Source organism: Trichomycterus rosablanca, chromosome 7 (assembly GCF_030014385.1).
Source record: "Trichomycterus rosablanca isolate fTriRos1 chromosome 7, fTriRos1.hap1, whole genome shotgun sequence".
NCBI lineage: Eukaryota > Metazoa > Chordata > Actinopteri > Siluriformes > Trichomycteridae > Trichomycterus > Trichomycterus rosablanca.
In genome coordinates this window covers 38,933,858-38,960,538 of record NC_085994.1, presented here as the reverse complement: position 1 = coordinate 38,960,538, position 26,681 = coordinate 38,933,858, and the positions used below count along the sequence as shown (strand labels likewise).

Here is a 26,681-nt window from a genome sequence, read left to right as displayed (position 1 = left end):
AACTAAAATTCTTGACATTTTTGCAAGTTTGTGAATCAACGGCTCATGAAGAAAGGAAAACAAATGCAAATATCAATTAAATTCTAAGATTGAAATTAAATCGATCTTACAAACATGTAAGTTTGGACTTCAGCTGTACCTGATATAATAGAAAGTGTAATCAGCTGTGGTTAGGTGTACCTAATGCACCGCAAACTGGCTGTATAGACTGTAAAATAATATTGAAATCCACACAAATGCCTCTTTTATTTTCCAATAAAGGGATTTTGAAGAAGCTGCTCTAGTATAATGATGTTATGATCAGGTTCCTCCAGGGTTTCATGAATTGTTTTGCTCGAGTGTTGCATTCTGCCTTTATGACTGAATATATCAGAGCGCTGGAGATTTCTGGATTTCTGTCTGTCAGGCAGTGCAGTAAAAATGTGAGCTGCAATAAATGTGAGTTTCTCTTTCAGAGTTATGGACTGATATTAAATGTTAGACGGTTTATTTACCAGCGTAAATAAAACATGATTTATTTATCATCAGTAAGATTTTTGTGTACAAGGTATTTATTGATGTGAGGTCGTAGCTCTGTCTAATTACGATCTCTTCTGTTTTGTACTTAAATAATAAGACAATGTTAACTTTTATATCCACAATTCAAATCAAATAAATATAGAAAAAACAAGGTGGATCAGTTGTGCCACTTATTGTGTTAACATTTTCACAACAGAGATTTAAAAAAAATACTAGAAATTGTTTAGTAAAAATAAATAAAGGAATGAATGTCATTTAATGCTTCATATAAATTTCTAGATTTTTTGATGAAGCCGTTTTTCTCATCTTGCAACAAGCAGTCGGTTTGAAAGATGTAAATAATGCACATATTTTTCTTTCGTGATGATTTTAGATGTATAACTCCGTCTCCCAGAAATAACGCACAGGAAAGAATTTCATCCTTCACCTCACCGCCACTGTGGCTTAGATTCACTGGAGCGTAGCTTTCATTTAAACTCTGCACCAGGAAAAATACATCAGCTTTACCACACATACGGAGTACATACACACACACACACACAATAATAATAATACCTATATATACAGTATACACGTACACATATACTTAGTAATACATATATATACACACACACACATAATAATAATAACTAGAAAGAGAGCGCCAAAGTGAAAATACTTGCATACTTTATCTTGCATCTTTCTCAAATTTAACCAGATAATAAATAAAAAAAAATACAAATATTTATTCAAAATCTTTTATTTTTAACTGTTTTTCAAAGTACACTCAAAGGTTAAAAAGTAATATGGACATAGAATGTAATATCCACATACTAATATATAACTCACAGTATGTAAACATATTTCACAAGCATCATTACTCGAAAACATTCAGCATAAGTTTCCTTTAGTCCTATAAATTCCCTTTAAAGTTCTTTAGATATTTTTTATTTGAATAAATGAATGTAAACAGTATTGAGGTGAAATGTAATAATGCAGCAGATCAGATGACCTGTTATAATAAATACAGTTACGGCTGAAAGTATGTGGACACACATCCTAATGATTAATTCCACAAGTTGCTAAAAGATGTATTAAATTAATGAGATAAAATACATTCTATCTTTTTAATTTTGAGGCAACTGTTTAGGGAATGTCCTTTTCTGTTCTGGCATGACACTGCCCAAGTGCACAAAGCAAGGTTCATTATGAGATGGCTTAATGTGTTCAGTGTGGAGGGACTCCGAGCATCCACACACTTTTAGAACTAAAGTGTGCTCAGAAAATAACTGTTCTAATCTCTCCAAATATGTCCACATACATTTAGCCCTACAGTGAGGGAATACAGAGAATGCCCTTTTTAATCTCTCCAAACAACCACCAGGAGACGGCAGATGAGTACAAACGATCTATCCAAAAGTTCAAACAGCTCAGACTTGATCTGTATTTACATATGCATATGTTCTTGTGCTCTGGCTAAGCTTTTAATCTATAGTTAAATAAGCATCTGTATAAAACACCTCAGAGTTAAAAACATAAACCAGTACTTTGTGAATTGAGGTTTTGTTAAAATGTAAATAAATATAAGAAGCTGAAATTGAAGCTGTGCATTAGCACAGCGTTTCTATTAGCTTGTGGTACATCGATCGTTCCTGAGCCGCGTTGTGTTTCTCCATAACGTAGCATTTACCGCTAACTCTCAGATTCTCCTGCAGTTCTTGGTCACTCAGCAATCGTTTAGACAAAAGCACAAACTCCTGAAAAGAAACATCAGATTGTTAAGCATGTTTCTGGCTGCATTCATATCTAGAACTGTGCTTAATTTTAATGCAGTTTTTACATACAGTACAAACACATTTGCTTGTAAGTACATCGTGGGTGTACATCGTTTTAAGTGAATGTATCTAATATACGACAAAATTAAAAGCAGTTAAGTACTTTTTTTCCTTACACTGTATGCTTTCTAAGCTAAATTTGACTATAAAATGATTTCTGATTAAGTGAATCCTGTAATGAGATGGCAGGAAGCAGAAATTCCATCGACACTGATGCTAGCTGCATTAGCTAAATAGTGCTAATAATGTGTCAGGCTGAAGAGCACTTTTTAGCAGCAGGTCTTCACACTTTATTAGGACAGCATTAGAAAGAACACTGTAGGAAATCCAGTACACATTATTATGATTATCCCAGCAGTTCTGCCATGTTCTTTGTGATCATCTGTTTTTTGGAACATTTTGTTCATGATAATCCTTATAAAACAGGGGTGCACAACATACGGCCCACGGGCCAGACACGGCCCGGCGAAAGAAGTGCTGATGCTTTTTTAAATAAATGATGCTGTCACTTTAAATTCACTGCGTAATTCCATGAAATTGTAAATACAAGTTACTTCAGCGGTACCATGTCTTTGTCCAAACCAAGTACGAGTGAAAAAAGAAAAGTGGATCTCGAGCATAGGAAATTTAACCCTGAATGGACATACAAGTATTTTTTTATGAAACGGGCCATGGCACTTTCTCATGTCTGGTGTGCTTGGAATTCAGTGCAGTGGCAAAGGAATATACAGTAATTTACGTAGGCGTTACGAAACAAAACACCAAAAACTCGGCGAGGTGAGGACAGAAAGCAAAAGATTGAAGCACTAAAAGACTCCACCTCACTGGAGCCTGACATTAATCAGTTGGTGTCAGAAAGACGCTGCAATATGTCCCATTGACCAATACATTTCTTGTAAGTACCTGGTTTTATGTAACTGTATTACAAATTCATGTGGACAGGTCTGTAAAAATGAAATTTGTGGCTCTCTGGTGTAGGTGTTTATGTGAAATCGGCCCTTGGTAAAAAATAAGTTGTGCACCCCTGTTATAAAGATGCAAAACAAGCACATGGAAATTTGCCACCAGTCAGGGCTGCACGGCATACAGCTTAAGACAGAGAGACGGTTCATCACAGGACACAATGCACATGTTTAAGGCTACGATAAGCTTCCTCAGAAATATGTCAGAGAAGCTCAACAATAATGTTGGAAACCGGAAGCATTTTAAAAACCTGAACTAATAATAATAATAATAAAAACATGACACTTTTTGCTCCGATCCTGCTGCTAGTGTGTGTGTTAATGTGTGAGAACTTTGTTCCACAATAACACCGAACCTCACAGCACTGAGAATCTTCTTCATCTTTATGGGATTGAGTGCGTGGTATGATGACTGTAATAAGAAGCTCAATCTACCAGCATGTCGCTGAGTGAAAATAACCATTTCACCCTCGTCCCAGCATGAAAATAAAATCTTCAGAACATCACAATCCACTTTATTCACGACTAAATGACTCTCATATTGCATAAAGTCGCTAAATAGTATGAAAGCTTCGTTTTGTGAGGCTCGGCAAGATCTGGAATTTTTCTTCGAACTAAAACTTGAGCACTTTGCTATAATATACACAATAAACACTCACGGCTCATCTATTTTTATCTAGATTTTATAAGCTATGCCTACCATATAGATGCACTTTTTGGGAATACAATTACTGATATGAGCTGATTTGTTGCTATGTACATTTAGTCACCACCCTCGATTCCACTCTTTAGCAAAAAGGAACCCCACAGGACCCCACTGACCAGATATTACTTGGGTTCTGGACATGGTAGTATGTGATTTACTGGAATAGGTGTATCAGGTGCAGCAGTGTTGGTGCCAAAGATGTATAACCATCAGCGCCCAGTAATCAGACAGTGCCCACAAATAAAATACTAGAGGAAAATGAACACACATTGTGTCCATCTACAAGCAGCACTAACAGAGTGTGTGTTCCTAATCATTCAGAGAGCATCTATATGCTAGGTGTAGCTCATAAAATGGTCAGTGAATGTATGTACAGAATAAATGTTCCTAATAATGTGGCCACATATATATTCTGTTTATGTGGAGGATTTGGTTTCAAAACTCAGCACTGAAGCTAAATAAATGTATAACTGTGTAAATCTCACCTCAGGGGAAGAGAACAGCAGGCCATTGTGTTCATGCTGGATGATGGCGGCATTACCAGGTATATCCCTCGCCAACACAGGTACTCCCAAATTCATAGCCTAAGACACACACACACATACACACACACACACACACACACACACACACTTACAGTGTATCACAAAAATGAGTACACCCCTCACATTTCAGCAGATATTTAAGTATATCTTTTCATGGGACAACACTGACAAAATGACACTTTGACACAATGAAAAGTAGTCTGTGTGCAGCTTATGTAACAGTGTAAATTTATTCTTCCCTCAAAATAACTCAATATACAGCCATTAATGTCTAAACCACCGGCAACAAAAGTGAGTACACCCCTAAGAGACTACACCCCTAAATGTCAAAATTGAGCACTGCTTGTCATTTTCCCTCCAAAATGTCATGTGATTTGTTAGTGTTACTAGGTCTCAGGTGTGCATAGGGAGCAGTTGTGTTCAATTTAGTAGTACAGCTCTCACACTCTCTCATACTGGTCACTGAAAGTTCCAACATGGCACCTCATGGCAAAGAACTCTCTGAGGATCTTAAAAGACGAATTGTTGCGCTACATGAAGGTGGCCAAGGCTACAAGAAGATTGCCAACACCCTGAAACTGAGCTGCAGCACAGTGGCCAAGATCATCCAGCATTTTAAAAGAGCAGGGTCCACTCAGAACAGACCTCGCGTTGGTCGTCCAAAGAAGCTGAGTGCACGTGCTCAGCGTCACATCCAACTGCTGTCTTTGAAAGATAGGCGCAGGAGTGCTGTCAGCATTGCTGCAGAGATTGAAAAGGTGGGGGGTCAGCCTGTCAGTGCTCAGACCATACGCCGCACACTACATCAAATTGGTCTGCATGGCTGTCACCCCAGAAGGAAGCCTCTTCTGAAGTCTCTACACAAGAAAGCCCGCAAACAGTTTGCTGAAGACATGTCAACAAAGGACATGGATTACTGGAACCATGTCCTATGGTCTGATGAGACCAAGATTAATTTGTTTGGTTCAGATGGTCTCAAGCATGTGTGGCGGCAATCAGGTGAGGAGTACAAAGATAAGTGTGTCATGCCTACAGTCAAGCATGGTGGTGGGAATGCCATGGTCTGGGGCTGCATGAGTGCAGCAGGTGTTGGGGAGTTACATTTCATTGAGGGACACATGAACTCCAATATGTACTGTGAAATACTGAAGCAGAGCATGATCCCCTCCCTCCGGAAACTGGGTCGCAGGGCAGTGTTCCAGCATGATAATGACCCCAAACACACCTCTAAGACGACCACTGCTTTATTGAAGAGGCTGAGGGTAAAGGTGATGGACTGGCCAAGCATGTCTCCAGACCTAAACCCAATAGAACATCTTTGGGGCATCCTCAAGCGGAAGGTGGAGGAGCGCAAAGTCTCGAATATCCGCCAGCTCCGTGATGTCGTCATGGAGGAGTGAAAAAGCATTCCAGTGGCAACCTGTGAAGCTCTGGTAAACTCCATGCCCAGGAGAGTTAAGGCAGTTCTGGGAAATAATGGTGGCCACACAAAATATTGACACTTCAGGAACTTTCACTAAGGGGTGTACTCACTTTTGTTGCCAGTGGTTTAGACATTAATGGCTGTATATTGAGTTATTTTGAGGGAAGAATAAATTTACACTGTTACATAAGCTGCACACAGACTACTTTTCATTGTGTCAAAGTGTCATTTTGTCAGTGTTGTCCCATGAAAAGATATACTTAAATATCTGCAGAAATGTGAGGGGTGTACTCACTTTTGTGATACACTGTACATGAGGATGAAGTTAAACTCTTGTGAAAAAACGTATCAGGTTGACCATTTCTGCTATTATAGAGATTATGGCTCATGGCTCTTCAGTGTGGTTCAGTGAAGTCCTAGAACCTTAGACATGGCTTTGTAACCTTTTTCTATTGACCGTTTGTGTGGATTATTTTCATGTACTTACTTTCCTCTTACCTCCAAGAGGAACTCATGTGGATTGGCTGTGCAGAATTGGTTGAGTGAGTGAGGGAGGTCCGGTAATGGATCGATGCCCTGTCCATTCATGTCTTGCACTCAGCTAATATGGGTGGTGCTGGACCTCCCGGTTCGGCTGCCCTTGTTGGGGGTTTCAGTCTAGTTTTTATGCTGGATGCCCTTCCTGATGCAACCCTACTATATATCTGAGCTTAGGATCTGCACTTAGGGTGTACTGGGCTCCCCATAATGGTTCACATAATGCCATTGTGCCTTCTGTATTTGTGAGCCGAGCACATGATTCAAACCCCTGGCTCCTACCATTACGCCACTTTACATCACCGGTTTTAGTATTAAGTTAAAATGAATACAATTAATTAATACAGGCCTCAAAACCTCCAGAAGTTACACACTATAGCTTTAAAAAAAAACATAATCAGACAGTGCATGATCAGATTTATTTTCACATCCACTAATGTAAGTGTACAAACCTCTAGGATGGCAGCCGACATTCCTTCAGAAATCGAGGAGTTGACCAGGGCGAAAGATTTCTTCATCACAGCATGCAGTTCCTCCTGATTCCTCTCTGCTGCTAAATACACACCATCAGTTCTACACACACAAACACACACACACACACACACACACACACACACACACACACACACAAAATACAAAAAAAATTATTTAAAATAAAAAGATTTCTTATCATGTTCTCATTTTCACCCTCGTTTTTCTCCACAATCTCCCAGTTCTCACTGTTCAGATGCCGGCCTGATAGCATGACATCTTCCATACATCACAGCAAGATTGTTTTTATTTTCCTTTTCCCAGAAGAAGAGGGGGCATAGAGATAAGAAGTAAACATTTGAATAATAATTTGAAATCTGTGCACTTGTGCTTTAAAGTGCCCAAACCATGCAGACAAATCTACTCAAGGTGACGTCTTTTCCCGGGAAGGTCGAGGTTATTTCAGTAAGACGACGCCTGGCCTCATTCTGCATGCTGAGTGCATGTGCTTGACTGGCTTGGCTGCAGTATAGTAAATTAGAAGCTGATGGAACACATGATAATTACGGGAGCTTTACCTTGCTATAGTTATAAAGGCTATTCTTAAAGGAAGTAGCTGCTGCTTCTGGTTTTGGTTGTTTGTTAATGCAGTGCAGCCTTTGAGCCTTTGTGTTCCAATTAGTAGTCAAAGAAACAGAACAGCTGCAGTGTAACACAGTCTTAAGGATCTGGGTTTAATTCTAGCTTCTGGTCACTGCTTGTAAGATGTTTTGCATGTTATCTCTGGGTAGTCTGTGTCTTTTAGCTTCTTCTCATATCTCAAACTCATGCAGTAGGTGGATTAGACCCATTATGACCCTCATGACCCTTTGGAATTTCAGTTATTTCTGTAACTGTTGGCTGTTATCCCAAATTTTCATGCATATCAGAGATTATTAAAATCATACAGAATTTCAAGTGAACAGGCTCAGGGTTTGTCATTAAAAGGAACAACAAAAGCAACTATGATAATCTGATCCAATGTTTAAGAGTATAAAGAAAAATAATATGAACTTTTTAAAAACTATTTTCTACAAAAAAAATCATTCTTTTGTGCATAAATGATAAATGTATTTTTTTTCGGTTTCATCTAAACCTTTTAAAATAAGATTTTACCTTTTTACACACTCTTCAACCTCTGTACTGAACGCAGGGTCAACCTGAAAAAAGAAATAGAGAAAATATTAAGGTTTTCAGGACCACGTTTCTGATCAACTAACCATCAACACATTCCAAAAGAGTTGGGACGGGGCAATTTAGGGATAGTAGTGAGATAAAAAACTAAAATAATGATGGGATTTCAGGTACAGTCAACTGGTGATTATAATCATAATTTGGTACAACGCAGAATCCAGCAGTATTGGGGGGGGGGGCAAAATGGGCAGACGATCTCCTGTTTGTCAACAAATGCATGAAAAGTATAATTTCTATGAGATATAAATGGAAAGGGATAACAATTGGAATGGATTAGCATATTTCTCCCTCTACATTGCATAATATCATTACGTGAAACACTGCGCTTTTATATTTGCATTTACTGTCCCAACTTTTGCTGATTTGGGGTTGTTTGGGGTCGATGTGCATTTCATACATCCACTAGTCTACTACAAATGGAAAATGTAATGTTCGGGTCATGTAAGATTTACAAGGACTGAAAAATAATCAGGGTAAGTTGGTGCGTCCTTTTGCTCACACTGGCATCTGCTTTGTGAAATGATTTCTGTAAAAGCAAAATCACAATGCTACATGGTGATCATTATTATTACAAGGTTTTATCAGAGATTACAGTCAGATTAGATTCCTGTTAGAACTAAAGCTACAAAATAATTGAAAGCCACGGGAATGACAACCTTGGAAAATCACAACACAAAGAACATTTGATGTTCAGATCTACATTAAGTTATTGGATCATAAATCATAGCACCAATAAACTGACAACCTCGTGTCCAGACTTCAACAACAAACATTATCTTCATGATCCTCCAAAACTTCCTTGTGCATTTAAAAACACTGAAAATCCTTCTCTTCATGTCGCCCAATTATATAAACCAATGAGAACTTTTACGCTCCATTCTCATCAGGGTTGCCTTGTACACAGTTTTTCCTGGTGGAACCACTCGGTGCAGGTCACATAATTGATCAGGTTGAACTATAACACACACAAAGTGCATCTCCAACACGCTTTTGGCTTCATGCTCACCTTTGGGCCGATGATAATGAAGATCACCAGAGGGTTCTGGGAATGCCATTCTGTTTGAAACAAGAAACAAGAGGATGTTATGTAAATGAAACCAAACACACACACCTTAGATAAAAATATCACAATGTATCTGAACATCAGACATGCGATCATTCAAATACATTTTCACAGGTACAAATGTTCCCAGAGCCAAATGTTCAAGGTCCCTGTGTTTTAAGAAGGCCATATGTTCTCATGGTTTAATGTCCCAGAGCTCTGTAATCCCTGCATCAGATATTTCCAGGTCCCTATGTTCTGATTACTTAATCAGGACCATGTGTCACCAATGTACGATGTTCCTAGCTTACTGTGTTCCGAGGCCCCTGTGTACGCAAGTCTTATAGTCCCAGGTCTTTATGTTGCCAGACATTTAATGTTCTTACACTCCATGTTTCCAGGTTCATATATTAACAAGATCCTACATTCATGAGTCAATAGTCAAGAACCTGCATTAAATATTTTCAGGCCTGTTGAAGTGCAATGTACTCAGGCTACTTTGCATCCATTGTTCCTGAATTCCCAGGTCCCACACGCTACTGTTTCTAAGTTACCAAGTCCCTATCATTCCTACATCTCCTTCTAATATATCTACAGTAGTGTTAAAAAAAATAGCAGTGATTTTAAAAAAGCGAATAAAGCACAAATTCATTATAATAACTTTTATTTCCATAAATGCAAATGCACTGAAAATACTACACTTTCAATTCTAAATCAAAACATTAACAAAATTTAGCCAGTTTGTGTTAATCCTTTACAGAAAATGAAGAAAAATTTATATTAGGCTGTTCAAAAAAATAGCAGTGCCAGCATTTTTCTTTAAAAACTCAAAAAAATTATCTATAAACTGAAAAAAATGTTTGAGGTTTCACTTTACTTTAAATTACTGAACTAATTTTTAGTGACATTACAATTGTTTCCGAGATCTGTGTTGCATGGAGTCGACCAACTTCTGGCACCTCTGAACAGGTATTCCAGTCCAGGATGATTAGACTACATTCCACAGTTCTTCTGCAATTTTGGGTTTTGCCTCAAAAAAACGTGTTTCAGATGTCAGCCCACCAGTTCTCTATGGGATTGAAGTCAGGGGATTGTGCTGGCCACTCTATTACCTCAGTCTTGTTTGTCTGTAACCAAGATGTTTTGGGTCATTGTCATGTTGAAACACCCATTTTAAGGACATTTCTTCTGCGACACAGGGCAACATGATCTCCTCAAGTATTCTGATATATTTAAACTGATCCATGATCCCTTGTATGCGATAAACAGGTGTAACACCATGGTATGAAAAACATCCCATATCATCATTTTGTACCACCATGCTTTACTGTCTTCACAGTGAACTTTGGCTTGAATTCAGTGCTGGAGGGTCGTCTGACATACTGTCTACGGCCACTAGACCCAAAAGGAACAAGTTTGCTTTCACCAGTCCACAAAATGTTGAGCCATTTCTCTTTGGAGCAGTCAATGTGTTCCTTGGCAAATTTTAACCCATTCAGGGCACGTGTTTTTCTTAACAACGGGACTTTGCAAGGAGTTCTTGTTGGTAAATTGGCTTCACTTAATCATCTTCTGTACTCACTGGTAACTTCAGATGTTTCTTGATCAATCTGGAGGTGATCATTGGCTGAGTATTTGCCATTTTGGCTATTCTTCGATCCTTTCGAACAGTAGTTCCACGCTTCCTTCCGCATCTTTCAGGTTTTTGTTGTCACTTTAAGGCATTTGAGATCATTTTAGCTGAGCAGCCAATAATTTGCTGCACTTCTCTGTATGTTTTTTCCCTCTACAATCAACTTTTTAATCAAAGTATTCTGTTCATCAGAACAATGCCTGGAACAACCCATTTCACCCAGTATTTCAGAAGGAAATGCGCTATGACCAACCTGTGCAACATTTGCCACCATCCTACCTTAAATAAGGGCCAAAATTGACACCCGTTCTTTTGCAGAATGAATGACTTCACCAATTAAACTCCTCACTGCTATTATTTTGAACAACCCCCTTTCAATCAATGCTTCGATTACTCAGAATGAGCGGCATGCATGTCCTAATTGTTGGGGTTGTTTTGTTTTCATTACTTTACTACACTTTCAAGTACATTTTTTGCTATGTAGAAATAGCATTTCTACTAAAAACAGTGATTTATCAGGTTAATGGTGTTGGACTGCTATTTTTTTTAACACCACTGTAGGTCTTCCCAGCGTCCTCTCTTTCCAAAACCCTGTCTGTATATTCACATAGCCACATATTAGGAGGTGCATATGTTTTCAGTGTCCTTTTTTGCTGCCCTAAGTTCATACGTTCCCAGAGTCCTATGTTTTTGTTTATAGTTATGTTTAATCTGACATACCAAAGCCACTGCAATCCAAGAATCATGTTCCCAAGTCCTTATAATCATAAAGTTCTCCCCTTAGGTCTCTATGTAAGAACCACATGTTCCCAGCGTCCTATGTTCCTAAATCGCTATGATCAGAAAGCCATATGATCCCAGCATCTTATAGAAGGCCTTTATTTATCATATATACATATACAGACGTATAGTACATCGAAATTCTTCGCATATCCCAGCTTGTTTGGCAGCTGGGGTCAGAGCGCAGCTTCAGCCAATGTACGTTGCCCCTGGAGCAGAGAGGGTTAAGGGCCTTGCTCAAGGGCCCAACAGAAGCTCTACCCACTAGGCTACCACTGTCCCAATTACCCCTTATATCCCTACGTCTATATGTAATATTGAGTACATTGTATTGACTGTGGGTGATCAAAACCTACCTGAAAAAGCGTTAAGCAGATAGAGAGGGTCTTTCACTCTTCTGAGTCCACACACCAACAGGAAGACATGCAGGTCGTCCACTTGATCCACTTCTACACCTACAAACAGATTCAAACAAATGAGGCTCTACATCAGCAGAAACATAATAGATGTTCCACTCTGATTCACCACATGGCACGCGCCTTTTAAACTTAGCAAAGATGAAGGTCAGACTACTCACCGTGACCTTTATTTCTTTAAAAAGTGTTAAATATAAAACGAGTACAGTGGCAGAGTGACGGCTCATAGAGACTCAGTGAGCTGGAAAAATGTGTTGTTTAGGAACCACGCTGGAGGTCACATCCATTTCAACATAATAAACCAGCCAACCCTGTGACAGCAAAAAGATATTCAGTCGCACATCGTTTTTCATTATTTATCATCAGTGTACGGTAGACATGTCCCAAATCACTCACCCATTTTACTATTTAGGCCATCACGAAAACTTCCCTGTCATCTTTCTACTGTGAATCTTTTACCTACGTATTTCACTATAAAGAAAATAAAGACACAGTGGAAGTGCCCTAAATCACAGACCGCTCGCACTTTATAGGCTACACAGATGGCAGCTTTATCCATATTAGGATATGTCCCACAAAACTCTTAATATGTCCTATACTGGGTATATTAAACTCATTAAAATTAAATGTCTACTCATCCGGTGTGAATGTGTCCCAAACCACTCACCCTATACATTATACAGGTTACATAAACACCATCATAATCCAACATCAATACCAATCCACCATGGATCAGTCCCACACTATACTCCCTCTTTACTATATAGTAAATGCCTGACCATCATCTGTTCACTGTGTCTCAAATCACAAACCATAATCTCCTGTGGACATGTCCCAAACCACACGCCAATTTCTTTTCATAAGCCACATGAACACTTATAAACCATAATCGGTCCACTGTGGGTGTGTCCGTAAATCCCAGCAACAGCGGATTACATGAAAAAAGTATTAATATATGCTGAACTGTTTACCCAAGCGCATGGTTTTACATTGACATACAGACTTAATATGGTACTAACATGTTGGTAGAAGATCATCTGTCAATACCAGCCTGGGTATTAGCCTCAAATACACTAAATGAACATGATTATTGGAACACCCCTTCTAATTATTAAATTCATGTGTTTCTGCCACATCAATTGCTAACTGTTGCAACAGTTTAGGGAAGTGGAACATCAATTGAGACTTTCCTGATCAACATCAGTGTCCAGTCATACAAATGCTCTTTTGACTGAATAAGCACAAATTCCTACAGACATACAAGAGTGGCTGTTGCTCACATAGAGGTCATTCTATTGTAATAGTATTAGTTTTTAAAATGGGACGTCTAACAAGCTCATTATCAGGTGTCTAAATACTTTTGGCTATACAGGGTATTTGCTAATGACAGTTTTAGCAACTTAATGTTTTAGCTAATTAATGTTTAAGCCAATTAGGTTTCAATTAGAAGATGGATGTTTTCCACACAGAAGATATATTCACAGTATATGAGGCTTGTCTAATCTTACAGCACTTCAACTGGCTTTCTAAGGCTGATAATGAAACAGCGGCTAATTAAACCTCTAAACCCGCAGCTCATGTGTTCTGATCCAGACCCATACTCAGATTAAAAGGCCAGATCAGCCACTGAATCTTTTGAACTCTTTCAGTCACAGAGACGGATCAATAAATCAACTAAATGCGCACCTGCTAATTACCTCCGCTCTGAGAGGTTAATGAAACCGAGTGCAAAAGGCTGGAGGACAGAGTGAGAGCTCCAACATTCATCAAGAGAGTGATAAAGATGGTTTGAAGTATTTAAGGATAATCTCAGGTCAGTAACAATGCTGGATCAAGGAGTCGTAATCCCCTTCCTTTTAATCTGATGATAAAGGCTAAGAGAACACGGCATATTAGGAAATGTCTGTGTTAGAGGTGACCACAGCACGTGGATTAGACTGGTGGTTCAGGCTGATGCTGCATAGAAATTAATAACAACGTGTTGACTGGTATTAATTTCTGTTATTAGGAAATTATAAAAATTGTATAAAATAAAGCAGCACAAGCAGAACTGTTCAACAACAACAACAAAAAACATGCGCAAGGTTATAATGACCAATTTAAAACATCTGTTTATGAGTTCTTCCCCTTTTCTCTCAAACTAGTCATATCCAATTCTCCGCCACTGCTGCAGACCCTGATCGTGATCAACCCCCTCTGACACGTGTGTACTATCCAACCGCTTCTTTTTAGTGGATTCACACAGGGATCAGTAACACGTACAAAGAGCCACGCACTGCTCTCCATTTTTTAACATCGCTGTGCAGCGCTTCGATCAGCCAGTAACTGTAATCCTTTCAGCCCACAATTTGCACATAAGCTTCTAAACAAACCAGAACACATTTAAAACAATGTACTAATATTTGTTTGGATGTTTGAATAAAAAAATTGGAGAATTAAATATGGTTCGCCAAAAGCAATCAGCCAAAATGAAACCTGCAAGGTTTTTAATATTTCTTACCACAAATACTAAAGGAATTGATTTGTGGTGGTTTTACATACCATTTTATGGATTTAAACATACTTTTTTATTCATTATTCATATCCAAGTACAAAAAAAAAAAAAAAAAAAAAAAACATTTGGAGTGGATACTTACATTTGAGGTATATTAAATGAAAACAGACATTGTAGATTATCAGTGTGCCCTCACTGTTATTAATTTTGTCTTTATATTTTAATTTCCGAATGAAACAGACTATTACCAGTTGCTATTAGTGCAGTTAGACTTTTGGAGCAGATTGGGTGGATTTGGTGCTTCGTGTGCTGAGAAATCCTGCTGTAATGTATCGGATGTGAGTGTGAGATTGGCAAACAGACACCAGGGGGCATGAAGTCTACACCACAATCACAGTGAGCTCTGTTAAACCTCATGTCTGCTTCCAAATGACTGATAAATAATGCTGAGTTATTCACAAATCCATCTCTCAAATATTTCCTTCAGTCTCATTCTGAAAGAAACAAATGGATCATTGGATTTGACTCAAATCTTTTGGGGTTATTTTGGGTTAGACTTTCTAGTGTGAAGAAACTTGTGAGGTCAAAGTCAAAGTAACCAGAGCAATAGGCCGATGGTGCAGAGAGTTCCTGCTCATCACAAATTAGACCAAACAGTAAATATATGCTGTTAAAAAAAGGCAGATCCAGCAATAAAATATGAACACTGTGATTTGTATAGAAACTCAGTGCTGGGGTTTTACTCTGTATTTGTGTTATGGATTAAAACTCTGGCACTTAACAAGTAGGTTCATACTGACACACCAGTCACAGGTAACAAAGCCACTGGGCTTCGTTTTTAAAGAAATGTGTTCAGTATCACCACTATGTGCCTTATATTGCACGTTAGATGCTCTACAGCAGCATTAGTGGTCAAAACATAAACCAGATATCTTTTACAATATAAAATAAACCACTTATATCCATTACATTCAGGAATTGTGAGTAAAACCAAACACAGATTAACACTTGATATTGTTATAATACATATCAAACATTATGCTGAACTAAAACTGAAGAATCGCTGGAGGAATTCCAGGAAGGAAACAGATTAATGTTGTCCGCTGATGAGACAGTGACAGTTCAATAAAAATTTTCTCCAGTTTGGGAATTTTACCAGATCTCAATCATGATGTGGGGGCAAAAATTCAATAAAATCAAACACACGTCCGCCAGACATCAGGCTGCACATACTGAAAACGCTTATGCAAATTATTTTGATTATTTTGTCAATGTTCCATGTTTTTAATCTCCTGTTTCATCAATTTAATCTTTTATTTTCCTGCTTGAATGCTGATTTGTGGCAGTCGACAATCAATCACTGAGCCGCCAGTATTTTTTCTGAATTTTGGAAATCCTCTGAAATTAGTCATGTAGTGGCACAGCCCGAAAACTCTTATCAGCCCAAAAATTAGAAACACTCAATCAGAGGGTGAGGAAAAAGGGAACAGGCAAGAAAAAGGCACAACACAGGTTCACATTTGCATATAGTATCCTAAACTCGCTATATCAGGGTGCACACAGAGCAAAACGAGCTGTTTTGTCCTGAATACCATCCTTTGTACCAGATAATGTGATAAAATTAACTAATGGTGAGCAGATCACATGTTTTTAAGCATGTTTTAGGAAATAGAGTATGGTTTGGGACACAGCCTTTCAGCTCACTGGATGAAGCAGCGTCTCTCCTCTGTTTTTGATATTTTACCCAATTATAGCACAGTATACTGGATCAATGTTAAACAGTCCTTATACTTTAAGTTCTTGGTTTTGATTATTTTAAAGACACATCATTGACTTAAAGCTTTACAATTCGGTAAACACTTGGTCTATCATCCTCCCAGCATGTCCTAATCACATCTGTTGCTACTTATGCATTATAAGTTTTAGTTTCTGCACTATTTTAGCAGCTGCGTGTAGGATTTTACGTTCATTTTTACGAGACAGATTGGATTATGCATGCTGGGAATGTAAAACTCAAGCAGTAAGGCCCGATATTGGAGATTGAATGCATAGTGTGCACCCTATGATTACAAAATGACGTTGATGTTGTGTAATGCGTGCTGTACACAACGACTGAAGATTTTTTACAGACATATAATTATTGGGTCAGTTTACATGCCATTTCAGCTCTGAGGTGCTTTCAGACATAATGTGTACCAGTAAATTGGCAAGCAACACCCAGATAAACATGCATGTGAGAAAGTGTAGGAGTAAATTACAACTGTTGATTTATAGCCGTATAACAATCATACTTTTCTCCATCACAGTCTTAGAACTTTAGATCTCCACTTTCCAAAGTAATTCCATACTTCTAACACACACACACACACACACACACACACACACACACACACACACACACACACACACACACAGTACAAAGATCATAGCCTTCGTCAGAGCCTTACTATGTAACTCAGAATATCTTCAGATAAGCAAACCCCCCACTGGGGCTCCCCAAAAAATGAGTTTCATCGCAGCGGCAGGTCCTGAGCGCCCCCGACACCCCACACACAAAGCACAAAGATCATAATCTCAGCACAGCCTCTTCAGATGAATAGACCCCCTGCTCCTCCTGTTCCCCCCCAGAAAAACTGCCATAAGCTAAATGACAGCAGAAGGCCTCGAGTGTAACCCCCCCCCCCCCACACACACCACTTTGATACAGCAACTCTGATCTTCATACACACCAAGCTACACTGAAAGATTTCAGCTGAGTGTATAAAATAGCTAGATGCACTAAGCCTGTTGAGACACAATCTGCACTTGGCCAGTCAATCATTTTTTCAATCATTCAATCACAGAGATCATTAAAATGCCATGAAATAGCAGTTCATTTAGGTGTACGTAAACTTTTGACTTCACCTGCATGTACACAATGACATGTATTTTTAATAAGCAATGTGTTGCTTATTGATATTCCAGCACTTCCCAAGCAGCGGGTGATGATGTATGGCTGAGGATGGAGGGGTTATTAATCACAGAGCACACGGCTAGAATAAAAATCACTAAACACACACACAGCACATACTCACCCTCATACACACACACACACTGTCACACACAGAGAGAGAGCACAGATCATGAGAAAAAGACCTTCAAGGAACTCTCATTATATCATGGGTAACATACGTATGGAATGAGACGTATAGACGGGTTGTGGAACAGGGCTCAGACAGTTCTGATTAGGACTGTAAACTAAACCATGGCATCCTTATTGATGAAAACGTAATACTCTGCCTGTCCTGCGACTATGCAGGCCCTTACACAGAATGGTTCGATGCACACTGTGTTGTGACACATGAACCAAAACACCAGGATTAAAATGATCTGCAATTTGATCCACAGTAGATCTGGCATTAATAAGCCTTGGCTGCCCAACAACCTGTCAGCAGTTGGTGGCTTGTCCCTCCTCGGACCGCCGTCTGTGGGTACTCACCACACCTGCATTGTTTCAATCTTCTGGCCATAATGCTGATCAGATCTGGTGCATTCAACACATTCAAATTTTTCAAACTACGAAGAACTACCATCAGCCCAACATCTAATAGATCCCTCACCATCACAGGCATCGCCATGCAGATTTTTAAGAGGGGTGGTTCTAATGTGTAGCCTCTGCTAAGCCAGATAAATACCTGAGCTGTGCAAGAAATCCCTCCAGCTGAAGTCAGAGCTGATTCTGGTCTCAATTCCTAGATACAAGAAAACAATTAGAGCACCTGATCTTTTAATGAGGATTAAATATATTAAAGTAAGAATGAAGCAGTACTAGGAAGTTATTACCTTGAGCTTGAATGGAGATCTTATTGCTATCACACTTCTAAAATGACAGAAACAAGACAGGCTGTTGAGTTCTGGTTATATTTACATTTGTGGCATTTAGTTGACGCTTTTATCCAAAGCAGCTTACGAATACAACTGAATGTATTTTGAGCAATTGAGGGTTGAGGCTTGATTACTAGTCCAGTACCTAAACCACAGAGCTACCACTGTACCACTGGTTACCTTTCCTCCTCCAGTAGACCTGTACCAATACTATTTAATTTTATTTGCATGACCACTGATTTAATTCACAAAAAGGAACTTTCTGGTGTTCGATCAAATTACTGAATTTCAAGCTACAGGAACAATGGCACACAATGATGGAGCCAAAAGTCTGTTGAAACCCAACACCTGAGCTAGTTTAAAACCAGGTTCTGTAACAAGGAGTCAGTTTTTCTTTGCTTTATAACAGTAAGATTTTTCACTCCTGGAAATACTACTGCTCCAGAGTCCAATAGTCATGTTCACCAATAACGGAGCATCACTTTTGCTATCACTTGGCATTGAACATTGGCATGTTATGCTTTTTGTGTGGCTGCTCAGAAATGGAAAGTTGGGTTATACGGCTCTTAATAAACCGCTCTTTTGCTGTTGAATTCAGGGTCAGTCTGGAATTCAGTAGTGAATGTTTTAACCAGTCATTATAAGTCCTTTTTTGTACACTTGTATGAATTCATGGCTGAGTGGTTGTTACTCCTAGATGTTTCCCTTTTACATTTACAGCATTCTCCAGTTAACCAAGCTTATATAGCTGTGCTGGAATATGACAAACTGGCTCAGTGGAAAGATGGTGGAGTATTGTTTTATTGTTTTAAGCTTTTCCCTACAACCCACTTCACTATAAATGTCTTACAGTGGAAAACAAATCAATCTTTGCTGTAAACAAACCAACTAATTTACAGCGGCATTTAAAATCGCACGGAAATGATATCATATAACACTATGTAATTATTAGCAGATGCCTATCAGCACTTCCTCCCACAATTTAATCCATCCTCGATTTTTCTAGCGCTGTGGAAACGCAGAGAGGAATTTACTATTAAAAAGAAGGCAAGAAGGTTCCATAGGAATCATCTCAGCACGATTTAAAATCAATATTAGAAATAATAAAGCAGTGGGGGTTTAATAACAGAAAATGCCGGAGCCCCGTCGAGATCAAGCAAACAATTTTGTACACATGGGGAGGAAATTGTCTGGATGTTATCAGATCTGGAGGCAGAAGAGCCCTGGTGTGCTTGTGTGTGTGTGTGTGTGTGTGTGTGTGTGTGTTGTTTACCCTAAATTAATTAGTCTCACTGTGGGAATTTAATCCAGCAATAAAACAGTATAATAGTGTTTTAATAATAATGTATTACTCTCGGGGTTTGGGCAGAAAAGCTTAATTCTAAGTGCGCTTTACTGAATGTTTGCACTATGTTATAACAATAAAATAAAAAAATGTGATAAAGCAATTTGTGATTTGTTGATTTTCCTGACATTTTATCTAAAGGTCAAAGAAAAGAAAAGATTTCCACTGTTTTCAGTTCATCGTAGACATTAATGTGCTACATTACAGGAACACGCCCAGTTTTACCACAGTTGTTTACTATATAGTTCAGACAACAGTGAATGTACAGTTTGGAATATACGTCTCTTACCAAGTAAGATTCAGCTTTCTGTTTCATTTCCTTAGTAAAAGCTACTGCAAATCTGTAAAACAAACAAACAAACAAACAAACAAATGAACAAATAAACAAACACAGTACTGGAGTAAGTATCTGAAGAATAGCTTTTGTTTATACTGCACATTAATTAGTGCTAAAGCTGGTGTGAAGTACAGCACAATTTCAGTAGCTATTTATCTATCTGTCTGTCTGTCTGTCTGTCTGTCTGGTTGGCTGTCTATTGATACCATACATACACACAGTTATGTGATAAATGCAGACACATAAAAGCAGACTCTGATTTGAATTCTATTGCCCACAGAACATTATCCCGAACGGTTTAGGGATCATCCAGGTGCTCTTTGTAAATGTCAATGGAGCACTTGTGATCTCCTCTTTGCTATATAGTGCTTCTTTTTATAGTCTTGCTTGTCTTGTGGAGTCATACACACTGAGCTTATCTGAGAATAAAACCATTTGCAGTTCATAATGTTTTCTGGGATCTTTTATGACTTCCTGAACGAGCAGAGGGTGGATATGCTGCTCTAGATTGCCACTAGGTGTAAGTAAGTGTTTAATACCTCGTTATGAACTTGGACCCTGTCCAAAAAAATTATATTACACAGCTTTAATGAGCTGTGTAAAAACACATTTTCTTATCAAAAAACAAAGTCATCTTAATCCCATATCATTATTGGGAAAACGTAATTGCTCCCTCTAAGGCTCTTGGACTAAACCCAACCACAGTAGGATTTGTTACCTTTACATGGAAAAAACTTTGAGCAGTGGTGAATCTACAGACGCTGCCGGCATATTAAAATTCTGACTGGCTTAGCAACAACTTATCCAGAAAATCACAAAGGATCCCAGAGTAACATCTAAAGAAGTGCTGACATCTCCTGTCTCAGCTAAGACCAGTGTGCAGGGTAGCAATAAGGAAACAATAAAGAAAAAACAATGGAAAAATTCTCCTAAGTGTAAGTGAGTCAGTGGTTTGTGATGCCTCAGATGGACTGGCCCCCTGTCCAAGGTGTAAACCTGCCTTGCACCCATTGTTTATAGGTGTCACTGAACTCATGTACTGAAGACAGGTAAAGAAATGAATCATTTTTTTTTGTTTTATGTTTGTTTTGTGTTCTTTAGGGGTCACCACAACAACTCATTCTGGTCTGCATTCCTGATTTAACAGTTTTTACCCCAGATTCCCTTCCTGACGTGAGCCTCCTCATCTTATCCGGGCTTGGGACTGGTACTAAGAGTGCACTGACATGTGGACCTTCCAATGGCTAGGCTGTTTGGCAATCCCCCCTTCTCAGACATAGCCAATCATGTCTGTGTATATGCCCAACTGTCTGATAGCACAGGCAGTGGGCTGGCGCTGTGCCACTTAAGCACCCAAATCTGAAAAATTTTAACACAAATTCTTAGCTGGACTGATATGAATAATACAACATTTATAAAACTTTATTATTCTGTATAAAACAGAAGTCACATGTCAGCAGGTGTACATATAAAACATACAGCAGCTGACACTGCGCGCTATCACTTCTGCCTTTGAACCAGAAAGTCAGTGCCAAATCAAACACCGTTCCTCCCAGACTTTTCATATTTCCTCTTTTGTGTTTACAGAGAGAATGAGTTGCCACTGGTGAGGGTGAACAAACAAAGCAGTATCACATTCTTCATTCTTCAGACCTTCAGACTTTAATCTCGTTCTTCTCTCCTGTACCGGGGGAGCATGACTGGATTTAATGATCGTGATGCTGTGTGTGTACAGCAGCAGTGGGGGGTCTTCAGCGAAGGTGCTTGAAATGCAATTTATTTCTCTCGAGGGCCAAATATCACTTTTTAAGTGTTGATATTTGTATTTATGTTTTGCTGCATTTAGCAGATGCTTTCATTTAAAGCGACTTACAATTATAGCTGAATACGATTTAGGCAAGGAGCCGTGTTGACGTACCCAAAAACTGCAAAAAAACAGGACTTGACATCAAACGTGTCTTTAGTGACATCAAACGTGTCCTAATTTATTATCAGAACTTCCTCAGGTCCTGCATCAGCTAGAAGGATGCATCTCATCTATCAGTCTATTGGTTAAAAGCATCCAAGACCACCAATCCACTTCAGGGCAACACACACTCACCATCAACTATGGGCAATTTAGTTCAGCTAATCTACCTACTGCATGTTTTTTGGAGTCGGAAGGAAACCCCACACAGTCACAGAAACAAACAAAAAAAAGATGTGAAATAGTTTACAGAGGGTGACCGAATCAAACACAGAGAAAAACAAGATTTAAAAGCAGTAAACAGGACGGAGTTAAAGTGTGTTTACCTGAGTATGCAGCAAAGCCTTTAGAAAGTCATTAAAGAAAGCAAATCCATCTCTGATGTTGGTATGCAGATCATACAGGGAACTGTTTTAGGGATTTTGTTACACATTTCTGTGGGGTACGGATGTTTATTCACATGTTTCACAGGGTGACAATAAAACCCTAGATGGGTTTACATGTTAGAAGTGACAGAGCTTGTTTACTTACTAAAATCCAAACGTTCAATTTAAATGTAAAAAATATGATTTTTTTTTTATCCAAGAGGAGCACATTAAAGGTCTCTAAGCTATTTTATCTTGCAATTTTATTTTTATGGTTATGATTGCTTTATACTGGTCAGGGTCATGGTAGGGCCAGGTAGAGTACAGGTAGAGCCTTGGCCATCCCTCCCTCAGACACAGCCAGTCATGTCTGTATTTACACGCCCGACAGCATGGCTAATGGATCAAACCCTGGATAACATTCCATTATAAATTGACTGATTGCAAATGTTTAAACCATGTGAGAAGTGAAGAGATGAAACCAGCGTTTCTCTCTGTATAGTGAAGTTCACTCTAACCTGGCTCTCTGTAGAACATCTTTCATCATGCTCCGCTTGTGCTCGTCCTTCACATCCTTGTTGATGTCCGTCCCCCCGAACACCACCCCGAAGGGCACTCCAACATCTGCAGCCACGTGAAACGAAAATGAAACACTTTGCAGCACTTTCTCACTCCGGCATGACATGAGATTAAGTTGTAAATCCTGCGAGTGCTGATAACTCTCTCAGGCATTAAACGATGTTTGTACACGCACAGAGGAGAACAACCATCCATCCATACCAGAGGCACGGACAGCCAAGAAATATCTTGTTTTTCCTATAAACTTTTTAAGACTCAAACTGCACCAAACCAATGATGAGAATCCAAAGTTAGTTTAGCGTGAACTTATAATATTGCTGAACTTTTTTTCATTCATTTATTTTCACAAACTTTATTCGTCAGCTCAGGATAAACCCCTGGCACAGGGTAGAAATACATCCTGGACCGGGCATTACTTAGTTACACAACTAGGGAAAATTCAGAGCAGCCAATCTACCTTCTGCATGTTCAGGACTGGATGTGGGCCTTTAACCTACATTATTTGGCCAAAAGTATTCAAACACCTGACCATGAGCTTGTTGACATTCAATTTCGAAAACAAATGGTAGCAAAATAGAGTGATCTTTTTTAGCTAGAACAGCATATGAAACAGTCACTCTTCTGAGAAGGCTTCTCACAAGACTTTGAAGTATGTCTGTAGGAACTTGTGACCATATAGTCAAAACATATTTGTGTGGCTGGGCACTGACGTTGGTCAGGAAAGCCTGAATTGATGTTCCAGTTCATTCCAAAGCTGATTTATCAAAGCAGTATGTACTATAAAAACAAAAAACAAAGCAAATGGTACCTAACAGCAGTCGACCTCCTTTAAACAGATGGATGGCCAGTGCGGCGTTGAACGGTTCCTTCTGGTTCAGCAGTGCTACTTCAGAAGCTGAGTTGAAATCTCTTGAATCGCGTAATATACACACATGGCCTGCATCTTCTATATGATCCCTAAAACAACACACAGTACACACAAACTCTTTATACAAATACACAAAAGCATGTGGACAACTATGCTAATTATTGATTCCAGGTGTTTTAGCCATGCACATTCCTAACAGGTACATTAAATTGATTATATACTATAAAGTAAATGTAACATTCTTCCAACTTTACAGGGTCCATAAAGACATGGTTTGACGTGCAGGAACTTATATATAGCCCTGACCTCAACCCCAGTGTGGACTTTCGAAATGAATTGGAACGTCAGATGTGAACCAGGGCCTTCTTATGCAACATTAGAGTCTAATCTTACACTCCTGGCCTTATAGTGCATTAAACAAAAATAGAATTAAATTGCACTTTGATTGTTCATTGTTCAGAATTATCAAAATGATAAGTATCTTGATATTAGAGTGTAACAACTGCAATCACAGCTAATCAGGTACAAGTAACAAAAGAGTGTGTGGATGTGTGAATAAGTGAGTGTGTCATGTTCAGCGATAGACTGATGCTCTCACCAGGGTCTATTCCTTCCTTGTGTCTAGTGTTTCTGAAACAGGCTGAGGACCCACTATGCTATTCCACTAAGATAAGATAAGATATCCTTTATTTGTCATATATACATATACAGATGTACAGTACAATGAAATTGTTTCTTTGCATATCCCAGCTTGTTTGGAAGCTGGGGTCAGCCATCATACGGGCAAGCCGTAGCCTAGTGGTTAGGGTACTAGACTAGTAATCAAAAGGTTGCTGGTTCAAGCCTCACCACTACCAGGTTGCTGCTGTTGGGCCCTTGAGCAAGGCCCTTAACCATCAATTGCTCAGATTGTAACTGTAACTGTACTGTAAGTCGCTTTGGATAAAGGCGTCTGCTAAATGCTGAAAATGTAAATGTAATACGACGCCCCTGGAGCAGACAGGGTTAAGGGCCTTGCTCAAGGACCCAACAGTGGCTGCATAGCAGAGCCTGGATTTAAACCGCCAATCTTCCGGTTGATAGCCCAAAGCTCTACCCACTAGGCTACCACTGTCAACTAGGAGCAACTAGGAGCATCTAATTTATTTATTACGTTTGTTGGCATGCTTTTCAGAAGGATACCCACACAGTGGTGAAGAACATGCCAAACTCATTGATGGGCAGTTACTACACCAATGTGGCACATTCCCCACCGCAACCCTGATCTGGTAAAAGCGATTTATATGAGTGAATGAATGAATGAATGAATGATTGTTGGCAGATTACCTAGACAACAGACCACGCCCCTGTAAACAATACAACTTATAGACACGCCCACTGCTGTCACCGGCTCCTGTGACTGTGATGTTGTCGGTAATTGTTGTAGCTTCTTTAAGAAATTAGAAATATTGTTCATTTTAATGTAACTTTTTAATAATTAAAAACTTTTTGTGGTTTCCTAACAGAAAAGTGCCCATTTTCCGGCACAAATAGGTTACATTTTCCTAGCAAACCCTACCTTTGTGACTTTACCTGTTCTACATTGTGCATTCATTTGATATGTATTATTGTTATTATTAATATTAATAACACTATTTAAATAAAATAATAAAAGTGTGAGTTACAGTACCTGATCCTTTCAGCAGTAGTATAGTTTCCAGTTTTGGGAATGAGACAGGCGAGGAGCAAAACTCTCATCTCTGTACCGAGCTGTTAATTATAAATTGTATATTAATTGATAAGAGATGTGCTGGTATGTATGTGTAATGTTGTTTTTTATTAACTCCAACCGTTTTTTAGAACAGCTGAGGGATACATTTGTACGCAATATTTACTTTACCGGGTTATTCCTTTTCCTACCCGTATTTGTTTAATTGAGGAAGTGTATTTGGAGGACGGAAGCCTGTTAGCCAATCAAATAGCGAAAGCTTAGAAGTATACACCAATCATAAATTAGTAGGCGGGAGTTGTCCTAAAACGGGTAGAAAAACGTGTATTCGCTTTGAGCTGTGGTCCGACTGAGAATAAGTTCCCTAGAAAACAGAACACTGACTGTTATTGATATTTATATCTTATTTTCTAATCTGTTTAAATCTCTATAATACTTATATTCTTTTTTGTGATAAATATGTAATTTATTAGATAAATATATACATAAAAACTTTCATTGCTTTATTACCGCTTTATCCTATTCAGGGTCGCGGTGAGTCAGATTCCCTGGACGAAAGGCAGGAAACTCCCAGGACAAGTCGCCAGTCAATCACAGGGCAAACACACTTATACTGTGGGAGGAAACCATAGCATCCGGAAGAAAACCCACAGGGAGAACATGCAAACTCAGACAAAGGGAGGACTGGTACTGCTCCACCTGGGAATCGAACCCAGGACCTTGTTGCTGTGAGGTGGCAGTGCAACCCACCAAGTTACCAAGCTACCCACCAGTGCTTTCCTCCATAAAAACATTACTGTTTTTTATGTAACCAATAGCAAATCCTTTTGCTATTGTCCTTTTTTATTATTTTCGTTGTATTGTTATATTATTCGTAATTTTATTTTATTTGTATTTCTACCACAACACTGAAATCATTTATCATTTTTTTGTATATTGTTCATAAAACATTAATAACACAATTGTTTTCAGTTTCACCGTATACGGTTCACATTTTAGATTTAATATTACTGAGTGGGTACAGTTTTCTACAGGGTTCATATTTGTATGCAGCACTTTCTATTGTTTATACCG

General features: G+C 38.8%; 1 protein-coding gene across 1 annotated transcript; it reads right to left on the bottom strand.

Moving 5' to 3' along the window:
- Window positions 1-1,242: 1,242 nt before the first annotated feature.
- On the bottom strand, window positions 1,243-25,768 carry glt1d1 (glycosyltransferase 1 domain containing 1). The gene is made up of 12 exons (XM_062999560.1): window positions 25,569-25,768; window positions 23,840-23,988; window positions 22,971-23,076; window positions 20,074-20,125; window positions 18,398-18,434; window positions 18,250-18,306; window positions 12,022-12,120; window positions 9,217-9,266; window positions 8,133-8,176; window positions 6,959-7,079; window positions 4,487-4,585; window positions 1,243-2,255 (listed from the first exon to the last, which is right to left on the bottom strand). Exons 1-12 carry the CDS (start codon window positions 25,634-25,636, stop codon window positions 2,109-2,111), a joined length of 1,029 nt encoding a protein of 342 aa, XP_062855630.1. The 5' UTR covers window positions 25,637-25,768; the 3' UTR covers window positions 1,243-2,108.
- Window positions 25,769-26,681: the final 913 nt, after the last annotated feature.

Excerpts from the sequence above, each read along its gene's own strand:
- glt1d1 (XM_062999560.1), bottom strand. The coding sequence starts at position 25,636 with ATGAGAGTTTTGCTCCTCGCCTGTCTCATTCCCAAAACTGGAAACTAT. Across the intron at positions 7,080-8,132 it reads GTTGAAGAGTGTGTAAAAAG|AACTGATGGTGTGTATTTAG; the intron begins GTAAAATCTTAT and ends TTGTGTGTGTAG. Across the intron at positions 4,586-6,958 it reads TGTCGGCTGCCATCCTAGAG|GCTATGAATTTGGGAGTACC; the intron begins GTTTGTACACTT and ends TGTGTGTCTTAG.